The sequence below is a fragment of the Apteryx rowi genome, unplaced genomic scaffold (genome assembly GCF_003343035.1).
Source record: "Apteryx rowi isolate R43461 unplaced genomic scaffold, aptRow1 scaffold_20, whole genome shotgun sequence".
In the NCBI taxonomy this organism is placed as follows: Eukaryota; Metazoa; Chordata; class Aves; order Apterygiformes; family Apterygidae; genus Apteryx; species Apteryx rowi.
The window spans coordinates 873,192-893,232 of NW_020448308.1; the positions used below are offsets into that span (position 1 = coordinate 873,192).

The 20,041-nt window shown below is 45.6% G+C and overlaps 2 protein-coding genes across 9 annotated transcripts in view; both read right to left on the reverse strand.

The window, feature by feature from the left end:
* The window catches only part of LRWD1 (leucine rich repeats and WD repeat domain containing 1), an 18,353-nt gene extending 17,570 nt beyond the window's left edge, over window positions 1–783 (reverse strand). The window contains exon 1 of the mRNA XM_026063593.1: window positions 612–783. Within this exon, the coding sequence (XP_025919378.1) occupies window positions 612–706 (95 nt within the window). The 5' untranslated portion in view covers window positions 707–783. The remainder of the gene's footprint in view (window positions 1–611) is intronic.
* Window positions 784–1,899: 1,116 nt separating this feature from the next.
* ORAI2 (ORAI calcium release-activated calcium modulator 2) lies at window positions 1,900–19,925 on the reverse strand. 8 transcript variants are annotated; one of them, XM_026063598.1, is made up of 5 exons: window positions 17,138–17,614; window positions 15,596–15,836; window positions 9,292–9,828; window positions 7,627–7,737; window positions 1,900–2,872 (listed from the first exon to the last, which is right to left on the reverse strand). In XM_026063598.1, the coding sequence occupies exons 1-4, from the start codon at window positions 17,176–17,178 to the stop codon at window positions 7,669–7,671; spliced, it is 888 nt and encodes a 295-aa protein (XP_025919383.1). In that variant the 5' UTR covers window positions 17,179–17,614; the 3' UTR covers window positions 1,900–2,872; window positions 7,627–7,668. The 8 variants fall into 8 exon arrangements, with proteins under 8 accessions (XP_025919383.1, XP_025919384.1, XP_025919386.1 ...); XM_026063599.1 differs by having other exon boundaries at window positions 1,901–2,824; XM_026063601.1 differs by lacking the exons at window positions 1,900–2,872; window positions 17,138–17,614 and adding exons at window positions 18,607–18,652; window positions 19,908–19,925 and having other exon boundaries at window positions 4,768–7,737.
* Window positions 19,926–20,041: the final 116 nt, after the last annotated feature.

The following is a 20,041-nucleotide window of genomic DNA, read 5'->3' on the forward strand; positions in this document are numbered from 1 at the left end:
GAGGCGCCCGGGGTGCGAGGCCCGGCCCGCTGCCTGCACCGCTTTATCCCTGCAACGGGCGTTTCTGAGGAGAATCCACCATCTGGCTTCGTCTGAATGATGGTAGCGGGCCCGTTCAGCAGCCTCGAAGGAAAAAAATAAAATAATAATCGTCCTTGGCATCCGTGCATTAAGAAAAGACTGGTGCTCCACAGCTTAGCTTTTTGGCCTTGGTGATTTTTTTTTTATCAACTTTACTCATTCAACATTTAGTGGTATGAGGAACTGTATCTCTCCACTGGGCCTGAGAAATAGCAACCATTAATCTTACATGTTTGGCACCAGGATCATCTGTCTTTCCCAGTCTTTGCAGCATAATGATATTACTAGGAAAGAAAATTGGCCACAAGCATAGGAGTGCCGGAGCCATAAAAAAGAGGGAAGAGTTGTTCCCAGAAGGAAGCTGTAATATTGCTCATGTCTGGAAGCCCTGCACTTACAGTTAACGTGCTCCCACATCAAGGTTGCAAGAGTAAATAAATCACAGGAATACCTTATCTTGCTAAGTTCCCCCCTCTACCCCTTTTTTGTCTCCACTGTTATTTCCACAGGGAGAAGATAATTTCACTTACTGTCCAGCAACAGGCCTAGCTGTCGGAAATGAGCACTCAGAGTTTGCTGGCTGGGCATTTCCGTTTCCAGGGGTGTTTTTGACAGAGGAGTTCATTAGTGAAGATGAAGAATCTGAGATAGTTGAACTGATGGATCAAGATGACTGGAAACCGTCACAGTCTGGCCGAAAGAAACAGGTTTGACTTTAGAAGCGCATTTGTCCTCTGGAAAAGGAGAGCTGTTTTCACAGTTAAAACCCCGAACATTTACATGTTTTATTAAATGTTTTCTTCTGGAAACCTTTCCTGGAATCAATTGCAAGAATTGTAATTAAAATCAACTTCTTGCAAAAGTGTCTTTATGATAATTACAATGAATAGCACCTGCTATTGCATATGCAGGCATTAAAAATCATACAATATCAGAGCAAGACGAGTGTTTTTCTTGCTTTACAGATGAGAAATCTAATCCAAAGAGATTAATGCGACTTGACTGAGTCATTTTGTAAACTGGTGACCACATCACTGGAAGAGACGAGAGCAGAACTCTTTAAAAGTCTTGACCATCATCCCTGTAGAGGTCACAACCTCTACAGAAAGACTTGTGTCAGATTTTTCCCTAACACTAGCTTTTCCCCTTTTCTTTTCCAACAGGACTATGGACCCAAAGTGAACTTTAAGAAGCAGAGGCTGAAAGCTGGTAGCTTTATCGGTTTGCCAAGTTTTAGTAAAAAGATTGTGACACAAATGAAGGACTACTCTGTGCTAGATGGTTTCTTACCTGTTGAACAATGTAATCTGGACTACGTGCCAGAAAGAGGTTCTGCCATCGACCCACATTTTGATGACTGGTGGCTTTGGGGAGAGCGTCTAGTTAGCTTAAACTTGCTCTCAAAAACCGTGCTGTCCATGTCTTGTGATTCAGAGGACAGCATCCAATTATTTCCCTCTTTCAGTAAAGAAAAGGAATTAAGTCCCTCTGGATCTCTTGCGCAGACGTCAGCATGCGAAAATTCAGGCAAACAGAGAATTAGCTGCACTTCATCCCCAAGACTTGTTCCAAGTAAAGAAGTGACTGTTGCCATTCACTTACCCAGAAGGTCCCTGGTGGTATTGTATGGTGACGCACGTTACAAGTGGAAGCATGCGATTTACCGCAAGCATATAGAGCATCGCCGAATCTGTGTCACGTTCAGGGAGCTGTCTGCAGAGTTCAGCGCTGGAGGAAGGCACGAGGAACTGGGTAAAGAACTGCTAGGAACAGCTCTTTCATTTCAAGGAAGACCAGTATGATCAACAGGGGAAGCTGGAAGTGCATTTTGTTAGGATATTTGAAAAATAAAGTACAGAATTTTTACAACTTGATTTATTTCTGAAGTATGTGTAAGGAAGCAGGTGTGTACAGGCATAAGGTCAATCAAATAGAAATTTAACAAATAAGAGGGTGAAAGGAAAGGTTGTTTGTTTCTTTGAAGACTCTCCTGGGCAATGGTAGCTCTTAGGCAAAAGTCAAAAATTAGCTGTGGTATTCATTAGCTATATTTTAACCAAATGCAAAAAGCAAATAGTCAATTTTAAGATACTTCAGTGAAACCAGGAAAGAAACTTAGGATCATTAAACTGATCTGAGTAAAACACCCCTTGGCACTGACTCAACCCAAGTCCTGAAGCAGATTTTAACCTTTCTTGGCCCCTCCTCAGTTCTGTCACACTGCTTTTAGAGCTGCACTGTGCCTTAGGGACGCAGCTATCTTCTCACCCACTTCAGATAGCTCCTTTAGAGATCAGTCCTCCAGGGGAGGAGGGTAAGCAAGCGTCTCTCCACAGATAATACAACACACAGAACTAATTAAAGTAATTATTCTTTGCTGAAGATTCATGCTTTAACAGTGAGGATTAATCATAAATATAGTGTGTGACCTATATCTTCTGGGACCAAAGAGCAGCATTTGCAGAGGGCCAGTGCAGACACTTTTGCAGAGACAGCTCGGACAGGTCATTTGCCATCTCTGAGCCCTGCTGCCAACTCTCAGTAGCAAGAGTTTGATTTTAAGAATAAACTGGGAGACGGACTGCAGCTCTGGGGGCTATCATTCTTTTCCTGGCACCTCCAACAATGAGGTTTGTGTCATACCTCGTACCTAAGATTCGAGGAGTTGACTGTAGCAGAAGCTGCTCAGAACAAACTTCTGTGCTCTTGACAAATGAAGGTGTGCCATGGAAGAGATGTGATCCTTTAATAAACACAGTCATGTCATCAAAACCCTTCAGCACAGTCACACCTACAGTAATAAAACAACACTTAACAATGCTGTCTGGTTTTGGTCAGTAAGAAAAGAGGGCACATTTATTACATGGGATTTCAGTGTCCCTGTATAGCTATGCTGTCCAAGAAGCACTTCTTGGCACAACGCACAAGTTTTAATGCACTAGTAGTGCACTCATACTGTAGACACTGCCCTCTGCTTCAGGCATTGCAGGGGAGGGAGCTCTTCAGCCCAATGAAGCTAACAGTTAGTAGAAAAGCCTTGAATCAGGATATTTTTAAATCAGTTCACGTTGTCAGATACAACTACACTCCTCCATGGTTGCAATGAACCAGTTTCAGTTTACCCCAATATTTAACCAGAAGTGGACAGCGGCTACATAATAGTTCCAACAGGGATCGGCAAGGGCCGCTCCCACCGGCAGACCTAAAACACAAACCTCCACCCAGCCATCCACACACACTGGCAGCAGGTAAAGCATGTCCTCTCCGACCGAAAACCATCACACCAAAGAGCCAGCTGAAATCTGCTCACAGCTAGTAAGCTCACAAGCTTTATGAGAAAGACGTTTCCTGTAGGCTACAACCTCTTTAGCTCACTCCCAAAAGCAGAGCTGAGTAACCTGTGCTCTTAAAATAATGGTTCCCAACCTTTTCTGGTAGATCTAGTGTGATCTTCACCATACAGCTGGTCCCCACAGGCTAAGACAACGGGTAAGAGCACTCTATCCCGAAGTCAGTGTTGGGTATCCCAATCTTGGGTGCATCGTTTCCATCAGATCTCAGCACCTTAAGCTGCGTAGGACGGTGCCAGCAGCCAGCCGGAGCTCAATACAAAACCACATTAAGTGAGGAAAGACAGAGTGGACTTAGTCAGACTTTCACAGACTTAGTCTCGTCTTTCAGTACTTAGCCTCTTCAATAATCTGCTCTCAGCTTAGCCAGCTGCAGCAATAAAGCATTTCCATTAATGTTTGGCCCTTATTTGCAATACCCTCTTTTACATTTATATTGTGTTCTCGGTCTGTTAGAATACGTTCTGTGTGCATACCCGTTTCATTCCTTCCGCGATGAAAGCGCATGATGGCTTCCTTATGAATCAGAGCGCCACAACAACAAGATAAACAATATTAGCTCTTATTGTGCTCTGCCGTTATTAGCTGAATTCTTCTGCCTTGTTCAAACCATAGAGGAAGCTGCTGTTCTTGCCAGAAAATGTCAACTCTTTCTAGTTGATATCTTAAATATTTTAAATGAAAATCATACTGTGAGCCAAAAGCTGAGGGCTTGTCTATTTTTTTTTAAACAGTGCCCAAAACTTAATCTAGTCGCTACTCAGTCATTACTATGTCTAGCTTCTGATATTCTTCACCCATTAAACAGCACTTTGGGCATCTTCTCAGAGAGTTCAAAATGGCATAACATACCCAGCAGCTCTGTATTACTTTATAAAACTTTATGTCCATTCTCTCCTAAAAAAGCCAGAATTGCAGCATTGTAGAACTTTAACAATTAGTTTGGCTTATCCAGTATCATAGAAAACTAAGAAAAGTATAAAGAGGTTTTAACCTCAACTAATTAGCTGTTAAAAATAATTTTGGCTACTATGCTAATATCATGAACGTAAGACAAACTTCAGTGGTTTTCATGTTGTAGTATTTCCTATTGCAGCTGTTTATCATCTTAACCAAGACTAACACTTGTGAAACATGTTTCAAGAACCAGGCCCTCATTAAAAGCAAGTGCATCAAACGGATGTTTACTCGTACATTTTAAAAGGAGAAGGGTAACATCTGACAGAGCTACAAAAGAAAACAGAAAAACCCAAACAAAAAAACCCCACCAGTTAACCCATAGAGGATGCTGGAGGACTTGAGCTGCCTTTCAAAAAAATCAGTCTGAAATCAGCAAGAAATGTAAAACTTAGCATGTTTATCCAGTTTCATTCACACAGCTAGACAACAACTGAGATACAGGTATTAGTCTACACAAAATATTGGTCATGCATAGATAAAACAAGAATAGGCAAAGTTTAAAACACAGAGGCTTTTTTTTCTCCTAGCACTTAACTGAATCAACATCCCACTCATTATCAGTCTTAACAACTCTGGGAAGAAGGCAAGTGCCGAATTGTACATACAGGTAAGTGTTCATGGGAGCGTTTTTCAAATTCAATCAGTAAATAATTACTGAAACCACTTTCTTGTTAAAAAAAAAAAAAAGGTACAGAGCAGAGAGCCTGCGAGAAGATAATCAGAAAGCAAACACGCTGGCACAGCTGTGCTGGGATCCGAATTTGAGGTTGCGGCTCCTTGGCCGGGGTTTATTGAGGAAGCTGTCTTAAGGTAGAAAAAACAAGAATTAGCAGATAAAGCTATAAAAGCAGGGACGCTTGAGGGGTGTTGTTTTTTTAAAGGAAAGGAAAGAACAGAAAGGATGTCATGAAATCCCCAAAAGGAACGCGACGTTGGCTCGCCCCGGTCACAGCAGCGGTCGGCTGCTGCCAGCAGCAACCCTCTGCCTGGCCTGGGGTCCCAAGGTTAAGAAATGGAAGGATTTCAGCTCTGCGGCTGCACCCCGTCCGCCAGCTTTCTATAAACACTTCCACATATTTGCGTGCTTATGGCACAGCGCGCTCCACCCGGGGCTCTTGCACAATATCGCTCTCCTCCGTCACGTGGCTCAGGCCCGGCTCGTCACATCTAACATCTATCTCATCTCCTCCTGCGATAAGATCTACCGTAAGAGCCACATATCCACCGACACAGCAGGGGCTGTCGAGGAGAGACGGGCCTGCCCCAGAGCTACCTTAAAAATAGGAAGCTTGCAAAATAAGAGCTGCCGCTGCCCGCAGCCAAAGAGAGAACCCGATACTGCTCCCAGGCATCGTCAGCTCCTCCGTGCCGACCCCTGCTAACGAGGCGAGGAGAGAGCGAGGAGGTGCCTGGGAAGGCGAAGCAGCAGGGCCGGATCGCGATGCCGGAGAGCTTCGTCCCCTCTTTGGGAAAGGCAGGCAGCAGCGGCCCAGGAACCCCTCCAGGGCTGGAGCTGGCAGGGGGATGCAGTCTGCCGGGGAAAAGCTGCTCAAGAAGAACTGAAGAAAAGAAGGACTGGAGACTCCGGCGCGAGACGGTGGCTGTTCCCTCCAGCAAGCCCAGGCTGGAGCCCGGGGCCTGGGTGAGCCCCACTGAATAAGCAGGGCAACGGCCTGAACGAGGCAGGAGCCGGCCCGGAGACTCCCAGCCCAAGGGAGCTGAAAATCAGGGCAACAGCCACCCCATGGCGCAGCACCCCAGGGCCCAGGACAGTACCGAAAGCCAAAGCAGCCATGGGGGGAGACCCTAGCCAAGCCCCGGCCAGAGGGTGGGACCCTCGGGAGAAGCATCCCCACGCAGGCGAGGGAGGAACCGGCACACGGAGCCGCGCAAAGCCCCGGCGAGCCCAGCATCGGCACGGGACGCTTGCAGCCAGGCACCAGCCGGCAAACACGGACGTGACGTGACGCACTGCCAGGTCTGCTGGGACACGAGCAGCAGCGTGGACGGAAAGGCATCTCCGTGCTTCACTGACGGGAATCCTGCTGACAGCCACGGGGGCAGCAGCAGGAGCAAGGAGGCTTTTCTGGCACCGCGGCACAGAAACAACTGTCTGGACAAGCACAGCGTCCCTGCTCCTTTATGGATTAATTCCCATTTCTGTCGCTCGCCGATACCACAGATGATCTTTCTGCAACACAAGGCTGGACCCAAACAGCAGTGAAGGAGTAAGCAAGATTGAGAGGCAGAAGCAAGAAAAGGCAGCACTATTCTCGGGAAAGACAAGAGGAGTTACAGCCGGAAGATGATGGGCAGACTAGAAAGATCCCCGACGCCAGAGCCAAGGAGCAAAAATTCTCCCATGGGCTTTCGAAGGAAAGGAGAACTCTGTGCCCAGAGAGACGGTAGAAACAGCCGTGAACAAAAGCAGGGGAAAAAGGCATGATTATGCTGTTTTAAGTGTATTCACCCTTGGGAAACTATATCAAACTGTACCCCAGATTCCCCGCTGGAGTAAGGCAATCCCTCTCCAGTCACAGATCTGCTGCCTTGAGACTATCTTGAATCCGATCCCAGCAAAGTCTTACCAAGTTATTCTAGAAAAAAAGCACAGCCTCTGCTGCATTTCTCCATTTGCTGAAGTTTATTATATTTGCAGTGAATTGAGTGACCAATTTGGCTGTTTCGAAGTGAGCTGCATTGTTTTCACAGCACTGTGAACCTCGATTTTTTTTAATTACAAAAGCAGCTCACTACTTTCTCTGCAACTGATTTCAAACCTCCTGGGCTCCACTGCGAACACACGTAGTCCTATTATTACTCGTGTGATAGGAGAGTGCAAAGTACAGACAACAGATTCGTCCTGTCTGGTCTGGCTCTGGTCTCACATTAGGAACTGCATTGGTAAAGGAGCCTACATATGTAATACTTGGCAGAAAACTCAACTCTGATTTTATTATATAAACCTTTAATTTTTATTGTGGTAAAAAAGAGACAGAAGGGAGAAAGGGCAGATTCCTGGGGACACCAAATGAATTTCATGACCACCCACTTCCTGGAGGACACTCGTTTTTTGTATATGAGCACAAGCAGTACAGACGAGGCATCTAGCACACAAAAACTATTTTCTTTGCTGCAGATTGGCCAATATGGCACATGCCAACTGAGGCAAGAACAACAGATGAAAGCCACAGACACGGCGCTAAGCAACTTGGTCGGCAATGATCAAACTCACATGTAAACAAGAGAGATTAGAGCTGGGGTCCCAAGGCCCGCCTCAGAGAGAAACATAGGGATAGTCTCTCCTGTTGCACTGGGATTTACACGTACTCTCCACTCTGGGAAGCTGCAATGTAATATACTGACATTAGATTTCTTAAATCCCAGTGGAATAAAGGACCGGGGTTAAATAGAACATTATAAATACCCTTCATGATTTTAGAAACCTGTAAGGCCTGAGAGACTGTAAAACTGTGATGTTCAAGTGCAGAGCAGGGCCAAGAAAATGTGCTTACACTTCTTTCAGTGCTATGTGTCAGAAAGCCTTACCTTTCCTTAAAAGAGCTGATGGCTGCAAAACACTTTTCCCTCTATAAAGTTACCATAAATCATAAAATCATTTTTACAGAAGTTTTCACCGAAAAGGATGCTAATAGAATTTACAAACTTTCCTTGCTAAGCAATACAGACACGCAAGGGTCATTTTCTCTGCTGCTGAAAAAAAGCCAGCTCAAATGAAATGTGATAGCTCTTTAATGGCATACAGCTCTCCCACTGGATCCAGCTCCATCAGACTTATCATTACAACTCCAGGTTCCACCAGAGGAGTTGTTTGCTTTGGTGGGGGAGAAGGAAATGTTCGTTTTCTGCGGGCTAATGCTACAACTGACAATCAAAAGTGATGAAATACACAGAGTTGGGGCTCGTCCTCTCCAGCAAACCTGGCTAGCAAGAGACATTGCACCAGTACATAAATGAAGATGACACAGCAACAGATTTCCACAGTATGCTATATGCTATTACTCCTCACCTCCTTGAAACGTGCTTTTCTAATCCTTCAGAGTTCTATGTCTCATTAAATTCCTTGCCACTGTTCTGTTTTAAGAATGTCCTTGTTAAAATTAAAACACCTGTAAGCCTTCCCTGGGCACTCTTGCCTTGTATTGGAAAGATCACATGGTCTTGGCATTCGTTCAGTCTAAGACCACAGATGCTGCTGAAGCAAGCAAGACAGAACTTCCCAGCCTCCTGCAATCTGAAATTCTACCTCCCCAGCTGTAAAAATATAGTAAGGAATAGCAAGAAAAGAAAGTAAAAGCTAAGGCTGATTTCTTTCTGGTTTCCTATTTCTGGAACACCCATTTTGGAACAAAGGTGGTGAACACGCACAGTTTCTATTGTGCTTTCTTGAACGTCCTCAGGTCAACTAAAGATACCATCATTAACCAGCTCAGCTCTAGAAAGAAGCTGCCAGTTAAGTGCTGCTGCACTGACAGCCAGGGAGGTCTGACACATAAGACAGGTCCTACACACGCACACTGGCTTTTTAGACAGCTGATGCAGTTTTACACTTGGCAAGAGAATGTTGCATTCGTAAAAAATGTAGGTATTTGGCTACTTGTACCAACGTTAAGGTAGATAAAGTTTTGGCCTTTAACTCCATGGCAGTGTCTATTTAAATATACAAGTGTGTAGGACCAGAAACAGGCCAGAGACCACAGCATCTGAAACAGCACTAGAACCCACAGCTACATATGGCAGGCAATTAGCATTTAGATATTTAAGCCTCAAAACAATCCATCACCGGTGTGTCTCGCCAACTAGCAAAACAAGGATTTTGCTCTTAGCCCCAGCTAAGTGGATTTGCTGGAAGCAGCCCTCTGCCTCTCTGTCACACTACCTGCATGCCTCTGTCATGCCCGTCTAACTGCACTTTCAGTTTGTGAAGCTCTTCAATCTCCCGGTTGTGGCGCTCTGTTTTGTGCCGCACCAAAGACCGGTAGAAGTGAATGGTGAAGACAACAAAGATCAGACCCACTGGGACCATGATGATGGTGGAGACCAGGGCTGCCTGCCAACCCGCGTGGCCGCTGGGCTTCTGGATGGTAGTGGTGTCATTTTTCAGGATGGAGTCCACAGGCAGAAATTTTATCCAGCACAGAAGCACAACTTCCGCAAGGAAAAGGAGGATTCCCAAGACTGTGGAGAAGCCCCATGCCAGCTCTATGTAGGGATGCATGCGCTCATGTGGGGACTCGCTGATGGAGTTCAGGTTGTGGATGTTGCTCACTGCTTCCACGTTAGGCAGAATGCAGGTGCTGATGAGCAGGGCAAAGAGATGAACTGCCACTAGCACTGTTGTGCAGGCACTGAAAGCGATCAGCAGCATCTGGGGGTACTTGTACTGCATTTCCAGCTGCACCTCCACCATGGCAACCTGGGGGGAAAGGAACAAAAAAAAAAAAAGACCTGTCAACAGCTGCTAGTTTTCTTATTCTCCTCTTTGCAAGGCTTTCATCCAGGAAAGCATCTTTATTCAGGAAAAGCGCCTAAGGTTAAGTACACACTTAAATGCTTTCAGAACAGCAGCCCAAAGAGATCATTCCTGTTCCCCGTGAAGACGTACACACAGTCTGCAGCTTGGCCTTTCTCAAGGCTTATGAGCTATTTCTGCACTGTAGTTTTCTGAAATAACAGCTCTCTCCTTGCAACCATGAGCCATACGAACTGCATCAAACCAAGCACACAACAGAAGGAACCCACGAGGCAACAAGTGTAGCTTGGAGGCAGCTGACAGCCTGCGAGCCCTCCCGCCCATCACATGTTCCTCTTCTGCTCACCACTAGCGATTGCAATGCAGGAAGTTTCAACCTGAGCGTAAAGAAACTCAACTTGAGCATAAACAAAAGCAAAAGCAAAAGCAGCAGATCTTCTGGCCAGCTACCACAAAGGTTATGCTACCTCCCATGGGAGGCATGCAAGCGTCTTTATAGCTTAAGTTATTCCATAGTTAAAATAGCTGCCTTCTATTCTTGGAACATCTCAAGTCCTTTTTATTACAAATATGCCCAGATACAAGTTATTTATATCCCAAAATTTCTCCCTCGAGATCTAATACCTTACTGATATATTCAACAGAAGTGGACAGTTACTGGTGTATGGGTGTGTTCAACAGCTCCACTAAACAGCTTTTTTTCCAGAAATAGACTCGTATCAAGTCACTAAAGCTATTTATTTTGTATGCACAGTGTGGATTTTTTTTTAATCAAGTAAAACTTAATAAACAGAATAAGTGCAAGAGAGCAAGGAACTCTACTGATGTGAGAACAGCAGTCCTTGTACAGGTTTGTAACTGGTTTAGTATAAGAAATTGGAAAATTATTGAAACTATCCATGAAATAAAATAGTTAACACAAGTACTTCCTGGGGCTAGGTTGTGAAGTGTCCCACCTCGAAGAGTTGCAAAAACCTTCTGCTAAGAGAAGCTACAAATACAGTTGACAAGAACATCAGACATTCCCCTCTACTAACTCTCTAGTGGCTTGCTCGGATCTGCAGCTGCCCTTAGCCATTTGCACAGACAGTAAAATAAAGCCTGTCAATAGGCAAAACCCCTGGCAATCCCAGGCACCTTGCTGTTCTAGTGCAGCAAAGCCTGTTGCATGTGTTAAGAGAAGGAGAAGCTGATGTTTGCCCACCTGCCTCAGGCCGGCTCCTCTCAAAACTATCATGAGAAGGTAAAGTCAGAACAAAGAGCTTGATTCCGGGAGGCAGGGATAGATTTTGCAGAAGAGACGCATCATTTCTTTATCCAGTCTTCATATAAGACGAGGGTTGCGCAGCTATTTCAGTCTTAGTATAATAATCCGTATCATTCAGTCTGGCATTGCTTGCTGATAATATTATTTAGGCAGTGGACAATATGGGATACGCTCATGTTCTCACTGTTGGTGGCTCTGAAGATGCTTAGAAGGGGGATGGAACCAGTGCCTGCGTTGGCATGACTACCATCTTATCTACACTTACTTTGCAACCATCGGCAGCCCGAATGAGGGTATCGCAGTCAAGCCTGGACACATCTATTAGCAACCAACACTTAAAATTTGGATGGCAAATAGTCAGTCTCTGTGGGCGGTGCTTAGACATTCCCTACCTTTTCTTCAGGTTATAAAGTTTTTTGTAGGATTCTTGTTTGCACTTTAGAGGGGTCCTTATCACATAGTGGAGAAATAAATGCAGGATTGGCTTCATCACCTCTTGCAAGCAAGGTCCATTTAATTGGGACGCATGCCACACTGCCTTGCCTGTGTTCTCTTTGCAGTTCCCCATGCATTGATTCAAGGAGGAGATGAGACTTACTCACTGCTGTCCTGTTCTGTACAACATGTTTGTACAGTGCTGTGACTGTCAGCCACACCATATCAGACGGGAAAAGCTATAGGTGAACTGTTCACTCCTGGGTGCTGTAACACCCAGAGACCTAGCATTCAGCAAGCCGAATAGAAATTGTACCCGCATGTTCAATTTATAGCTTTATATTAAAGCTGAAAGCCCGGCTGATGTCAACATATCAATTTCTACTTGTTATCCTTCACATGAGCAGCACTTTTCAGCTAATTGGATGTTTCCTCCCAGACTAACCTAATCCCCAGGGCTAGCTTCAGCTGCGCAATGTGATGAATTTTTAACATTGACTGATGGCTCAGTAAGAGGTATTTCAGGGAAAAACATCAACAATCCAGATAGGGCAACACGGCAGCAAAACAATTCATTTAACCAAAACAGGTACTGGAAAGGTGAGTGAGCTCTTACCACTTTACCCCATGACATATCATGTCATTCTCTGACCGGGATAAGAGAAAGAGGACAAGCTGACATAACCCATTTAAAAATCATTAAATATGCTGCTTAGCCTGTAAAACTATTAATATGTCATGTTTGATACAATTATACTCTTCTGTGATAACAGCCCCTTTTATTTTAACCTGTTCCCAGAAGCCGAGATATCAAGGGCTTGACTTTGCAGGGCACTAAAGCACTCTGCTGTGTAGCTGAGTATTTCAGCACAGACTTAATTTTAAGCTGGAGAATTGCACTATTGAACTCAATGCTCACAGGTTTGCTAATGGACCATGTGCTCAGAACAGTTTAGAATTAAACTGCAATTAAATTACATGCAATTATGTTTTTTTTTTTTCAGATCAGAATAGTCCCCAGATTGTCCACAACAAAGATGATGCTCATCTTGAGAAATTTAGACCAGGATTGATAATATCAGGCAAGAGGATGACAAATGGCTTAACATAAAACATTACATTCACACAGATGGTTTGGCAGCCTGTAATAAATATCAGTCCAGTAGATCTGTTGGAATTTTTTTTTTTTTTTTTAAATATCAAACATACCTATCCTGAAGCATTTGGACAAATGCTGAGAAGGCTGGTGAGCAGGAATAGCTCTTATCCCCACCAGGAAAATGATTGAGGAGGTTTATGAAGCTCTCTCTAAAATAAATTTAGTACTTCTGAAAAATGCTAAACTAAGAGTGTTAGGAACTTATCTGCTTCATCTGAAGTCTTCCCTGGACAAATCCAACAGCCACAGCGACCTACCCACCTCCAAACAGACCTGGAACTAGAATGCAACCACATCCTTCTGATCTGCCCATCTCCCTGCCAGAAATACCAAAGATAGCATCAAGTAATGAGGAAGGTTTGTATTATTCTACAGCCTGTCCAGAAGGAGCTGGATCAAAGCCACTGCCTGTTGATTAAATAGCCATCAGCTAGTAATAATTTTCGGCCAATATGGAACTGGCTTGAATCACACACATTGGCAGGGAGGTAAATAAAGCACCAGCCAAGCCTTGTATAACATTTATTGACATAGTTAAATGCACATAAGACTTCAGGGAAACTGTTTAACTCTAAATAACTGCTCTACTTTCATCAATAGCCAAATAGATGCTCTTATTAGAGCAAAGTAAACACCTGCTTACTAAATACCTGTCTATCAAATTGCCAGTGAAGAAAAAAAACAGGTAGCAAAGGATAAATAGATCACCTTTCACTGGAAGGCCCAATATGATCAGCTGGGGAAAGGTTTATTAATAAACAGAATGCCAGCATTGCAATATTTTCATTTCTGAGGATTACCCATTTCAGGTGTACTTAATATGTTAAGTTGGTGATCTAAAATTAACACTGCTCGCACCCATTTGGTTATTTGATTTGAATTTTAAACAGTTTAAAAGGAAATCAGGAGCAGTCCCTGGCACCAGCTCTGGAGTCCACTACCGTCAGACCGAAAAACCCAGTGGTAAAGGAATCCTTTAACAACCGATCAAGTAACGTGAAGTAAAACAGATAACCGTAGCAGATAGCTACACGTGTCATAAATAGAAGTTACATGGTTTAGTTTGTACTTTTGCTGAAAAACATTCAGTTACTTTCTGCTCTGCGAGTTGAGAACAAATGCTTTGTTTTCAGATACGTTTGAGCCCTGCAACGCGGGTAGGCTCCAAGCTTTTGTGGTGTGCCAGGGATGCCAGCCGACAACACACCCAGGCACGGACATCTGCTCCCTAATCGCGCTGCCTAGGTAAAGCAAAGCTCACAACACTATAGGATTCTCTCTATATTCATTTATTAATCATGCTAAAAGAGGACAACCACAAATAATTAGCACAGAGCTCAAGTAACCTAGAGGCACAGACAACCAAGACGTGAACTGCTTTTCAGAATAAGAAAGCTTGCAAGTCTGAAAAAAAGCCTTCAGGAGACTACTCAACCTTTTTAAAATGAGAAGGTACCTTCTGCCTGTTTTAGCACATACAACTTGGTTACAAACCAACATATGTTGCACGAACTGTTTTACAAGCATCCCATGCACGCAGTCAGGGAGGAAAGAGGAATCGCAAAGGAACCAGACACCCTTGCTCCCTTGCAGACTGCCACCACTTAACTCCCTGCTCACATTTTTGCAACTTCTGTCCCAAAAAACATGCTTGTCACCCAAAACAGAATTCACCATCATAACGTTATAGACAACTCATGTTCGGGGAAGCAGGGGGAGAACAAGGGTAAAAGAGAGAAAAGAGAGCTGAAATAAAACAATGAAAGCTGTCTGAAAAGTTCTCAAGTTCTTTCTCTCTCCCTCAATGCTCCTGAGCTTCAGGATATGACCCCTTTGCATCATCTCCTGCTCTCGCACCCTGCCCTCTGCAAGCGTGCACTCAGCAGCCGGCCTCAGAAACAAACCACCGCTGCCCGTTTCCTGAGCGGGAAACCTCCCTGAAACAGGTTTCAATTCTCACTCGCAATGTGCAGGACCAGAGGGAAGATCAGAAAGTTCATCCTGTCGCAGCATGTCAGTGTCGTGCTAATGCCACAGCTAAGACAGGCTTGAACGCTTGGCTGCTGATGGTCCATGCTGTTTATTTGCTTGCTCCCTGACGTGGTTTTGACCGATGCAAATAACTTCCTGATAACACCCAAGTGCTGCACCCAAGGAAAGCAACTACTAGGGATTATTTCCAATAGACAGCACTGACAAAAATATACCAGGTTTGGCTCTCTTGAGGCTACACAATCCTCTCAAGTCCAGCCCTGGTGTCCGAGCGTGCAGAGCCTCTCGCGCAGGCCCTCATAACACACCCCAGGATATAACACGATCTCTCAGTTCACGCTATGCAAACCTCTCTCCGGCAGACCGTGACCCAGCCTCCACCTTATTTTAAGGCAGTGCAACCTGAAAAAAATGCATGCAGAAATTAAGACAATATTTAGAACTACAGCAACCACAGGGTGCAGAGGAGCTCCATGAGCAAGTGCAACCTCATGCAAAGGCAGCCAGTGACATTTGGCCTCAGGGCCAAAGGAGAGCCCGGCTCCTATTTGTTTAGCAATACTGATGCAGCACTTTGGACCACTGGCAGGTAAGGGACCAGTATTTTACAGGGCTGATTTGGGAGTGCGTGGGTTGATCGTTAGGCAGCTCGTGTATCCATCCCGCTTTGAGAGAGACGACCTCAAACTTTTCAACAGCAGCCAAACAGAAACCCACAGACAGATGCCTCCTACCTCTTCAGAAAATAACAGTACATCCTCCTTCTTCACAGGAAGGAAACAACACTGATTAACAGATGATTTTACAGAACCCAAACTTTCACAATCCAAAAAGTGTTTTCTGTGAAATAAACCTACCATGGCAAATCCAGAGAGCAGAGCAGAGGTTCTGCTGGAAGCTTTGAGCTTGGCTCGACTCAGGTACAGTTTTCTCCATGAAAGAGCCTGAACGGAGTGGTGATTTGATGTGACCAATTCCAGATAGCTGCGTCGAACCCAGTCCCGATAATCCATGCCTTTTGTGCCAGGTTCAGAGCAACAAGCAGGAGTGGAAGGATCCACCGGAACATTTAATTCAGAACTCATGATGAAAGAAATGCTAAGGAAATAAAATAGTCATATTCAAAAGGAGGTACCAGAAAGAACAAGTATCAACTACTGGTATACAAGAGACTGGAGGACTAGTCTAGTGAAGGGATAGGATAGAAAAAAAAGTTATGTTTAAAAAGGTTACTTTCAGTCAGTAGATAAAAGATGGACCAAATCATATCAACTTGAGACACACAAAACAGACAAAGGACCATCTGTAAATGCTAAAAACGACCATGAGAACTAGCAAAGATTCCACGAGTAAGCCTGGGAACTGTTCCAGTATGAATTCAGGAAGGTTGCACAATCTGACTTTTCATTTCAAAGCTGGCATTGGCTTAAGTTGCAACTTTCCCCTTTAATGCCCCAAAATACTTATCCTCCTTGCCTATAAATATTTTTTTTGCATAAAGATTTTGCATATTTTTGCAAATATTTTTTGCATTTTTTTGTATCTTTATGCAAAAAAAAAGACAATCTTACCATTTTGTTTTAAGCTGACAGTTTAATTTCATACTGCATCATGGACCAGATCCAATGCATCTTGTTAGAGCACCAAAGTAACTCTAGCAAACGTGTTTAGAGAATCACTCTTTTTTTTTTTTTTTTTTTTTAAACTTCAAAATCAGGGTTTTCAGTTAAACCATCATTCATCATAGCGGAGCTCAGATGGGCACAGTTCTACTCCAACACTGAAAAGTCACACAGCTGAATGCTGCATAGGGCTAACAAACAAATTTGCCAAGCTCCTGCAGTGGAAAGTTAAATTTCTTAAACCACTCACACCCACACTCCACTTATCAGCCACATCTGACCACTAATGGCATTCCATTGCTTCCATCAGTGTGTCTTAGCACGAGGAAAGAAAAACACAATTCCAAGGGGAAAAGCAGCCTTCCTTCTAGGAGTTTCGGTGTCCTCAGATTCAAGAGGCTGCACTGAAAGACGTGAGAATGCAGCAAGACACTATCGGGTGGTTAATGCCATAGCTGTCAGCGCAGGCGAGCTCTAGATCCAAACCGAGCCCCTCCTTACACCACCACCGAGTCATGCGGTTGCCCGAAGGACTCCCGTTAACTCAGTGTCACCCCCAGACACAGAACAGAATTTGGGTTATATTTTGAGCAAGAATTTGTCAACTCTGACAAACATCTGAAACCGACAATCTAATTTCCCGTCTGCCGAAAAACGGAAACAGTGATTTTCCGATTAGTCCTCACACCCGCAAGCCTACCGCTGACCTCCCTGGCAGTGACAGGCAGCAACGTCACAGTCGCATCACACGGGACCTCTAGGGCTACAAATACTTACCAGCTCCTTGAAGGCATAGATGTACGCAGAGAATCATGCATGGGGCAGCACTAATTAGTCTCAGCACTACGCTTCGAGGGCACAAGCACCTTGCTGTTAGTTTGACACGAGCTCGAGCCCTGCCTGCATCCCCCCTGCTCCAGCCAGCTCGCCATACACGCAGGCCATATGGTGACCGAGATGACAGCTAATAAACCAATGTTTGCTGCGAGATTTGAGGAAGTGGCAAAGATAAAAGGGCACCAACTGTCCACGACTCCAAACGTTATTTTTAAAAAGGAACAAGGTTGTTCCAGGCACAGTAACCCAGATTAGACTGCAGCAGCAAATAAAGGAAAGCATCACAGACGGTAAGATTTTGTCCCTCCCAAGCGTTGCTCTTCCATGAACTTTCAGATTTTGACCCCCTCAGACATAAGGATGAGGGTGAGAGCACAAGACCACTCTTCGAGGCAGTTTTTGATAAGGGGATCATTACAGTCCCTGCAGCACTTGGGTGTTATCGGGAAGTTATTTGCATCGGTCAAAACCACGTCAGGGAGCAAGCAAATAAACAGCATGGACCATCAGCAGCCAAGCGTTCAAGCCTGTCTTAGCTGTGGCATTAGCACGACACTGACATGCTGCGACAGGATGAACTTTCTGATCTTCCCTCTGGTCCTGCACATTGCGAGTGAGAATTGAAACCTGTTTCAGGGAGGTTTCCCGCTCAGGAAACGGGCAGCGGTGGTTTGTTTCTGAGGCCGGCTGCTGAGTGCACGCTCGCAGAGGGCAGGGTGCGAGAGGCCCAGAGCGGCTCCTGAATTGCTGAGGAACTAAGAGCTTTCAAATTAGTTGAGGGGAAAAAAAAATCTGTTTGTAAGCATAGAAGACAAAGGTTGTTTATAAGAAGACCCCAAGGATCACAACAGTACAAAACAGAACACAGTAACAGAGAGAAACCTCCCTGCTTGCTCTGCATTTCCAGAAAAGGCAAGAATTGCTTATTTTTCGGGGGGTGGGGGGAGGAGGGGGGAACTATCCCCAGGCCTGCCGCAGGGAACGGAGCAGCAGCGCTCTGTGAGCAGCGAGATTATGAAGCTCTGTTTCCTGTGACAACATCCTGTGTGGATTCTCCGATGCCTAGTGTGGGGTGAATTTACTAACTTTGTCCTTCGTTAGGACACTGAGGGCCTCTACCCTTCCACTTATTTTCACAAAATGCGTAGGAACGTAGCATTTTTGAAACGTCAACGCCTCGGACAAATTCCACTGAAAAGGCAAATGGGTTCAGAAGCTCCAGAGGGAGAGCGAGAGCACCCAATCACATCTGCGTGTTTCCTTTGGAAAATAAGCCAGAAATACCACAAGGATGAACTTTCACCCTAGAGCAGCTCAAGGGATGTTCCCAAAGAAGTAAACAGAACTTCAGAATAAAATCCATAAACACAAATTTAGCCCAAACAAGCAATAGCATGTGACAGACTCACCTTGCTGACTACAGACATGGAGGGGCTGGGTGAAGGGCTCCGAGGGCTGAAACACAAGACCAAACAAAGGTTTTATATGCACAGTTACCTTAAGCAGCTTTACTCCAGAAGTACTCTTGAGCCAGGCATCTGTGTCGGGGAGAGTTATTCTGGAGATTTCATGCTCCTGACTTGCAGTTTTAGAGTTCAGGACACTGGATCTTACAGAAACATGAACTTTCCTATGGAGCTTTATGGTACAGCATCAGCACAGGGATGTTAAGCTTTGGCCTGAGAATCAGGACTTCCCCAGGAGACCTCTTCCCCAGCTTAACAGTCATCCCTGCTGTGTCTTCACTCACTTCTGTTGCACCACCAATGCATTTGACCCCACTTCATTTCATGCCACGGAAGATGGAAAGCTCTCCGCGAGCGCTACCTAGTATTGATCTGGTTATTCTCCCCAGCACTGGCCATCACAGCAGGGAAAGGCTTTGCCACCTTAGCTCTCAGCTGGCTCTGCACAGATGCAAGCGCACATGCAGGGATTTCTTCACAGCAGGCGATGAAGCAAATACCCGGGCTGAGATATGCGTATCCCCCTCCCACCTCCAGCATCCCCGGACGCCTCAGCCCGCAGAACGCTGTCTCAGCAGCGCGATCAGCTCCTCTGCGCGGCTTCGGGACTCCAGATCCCTCCCCTCATACCCGGTTTCTCCCCCATGCCCTGGCCGCCAGCCTGAGATCGCTAGGCATATTTGCACTATCATCTTTCTCCCCTGAGTAACAGCATTCAAGACCCCCCCACACGCCATGGCTGAGCCTAAGCCCTAAGCCCAGCACACCGCCTGCCTCCGCTGTCTCTGGGCCCCCTTTGCTATAGGGCAAAGGAAGATCCTAACGCGGTGCCGAGCTGGAATCGCGGTCCAGGGGAGGCTCCCGCTGGGCCTGGGGCAAACACGGCCCCGAGAAGCGGCTCCCAGCAGGCCAGAGCAGACCCCTGCCTGAGGGAGCACCATTCCCTGCACGTGCTTCCCCCACATCCCTTCCCCCAAAACCAAGGTTTCACATCCCCCAAACGTGGTTTTCTTCCTCCCTCTCCTTCTCCATCCCGCAGGCAAGATGCGGATCCCTTCCCTCAGGGGAAGCTCTTCCCGTGCCCCCTTCGGACCAGGGAGAACCCCTGGGATCTCACACCCCCAGGCAGGATGTGACCCCCCACAGCTGAGGTTCCCTCTCCAACAGGGCATCTCAGGCAGGGGACCCCCACGCAGGACGGGACCCCCTTGCCTCCCCGCCCCCCTCCACGGCTGGTATCTTACTCGCAGGGCACCTCCTGAGCAGAGGATTTCTCCTCCTCCTTCCCAGCCACTCCCGACACACCTCAGGCAGGATGTGACCCCCCCACGGCTGGGGACTCCCCTCCAACAGCACCTTGAAAAAAAATGACCCCCCC

Bases quoted from the DNA above. Each gene is read 5' to 3' on its own strand.
- ORAI2 (XM_026063598.1), bottom strand. From the start codon at position 17,178: ATGCATGATTCTCTGCGTACATCTATGCCTTCAAGGAGCTG. The intron at 9,829-15,595 runs GTAGGTTTATTT...CTTTCCCCCCAG, and splicing joins TGCTCTCTGGATTTGCCATG to GTTGCCATGGTGGAGGTGCA. The intron at 7,738-9,291 runs GTAGTGTGACAG...ATTACATTGCAG, and splicing joins GGCATGACAGAGGCATGCAG to CTTCCCAGAGTGGAGAGTAC.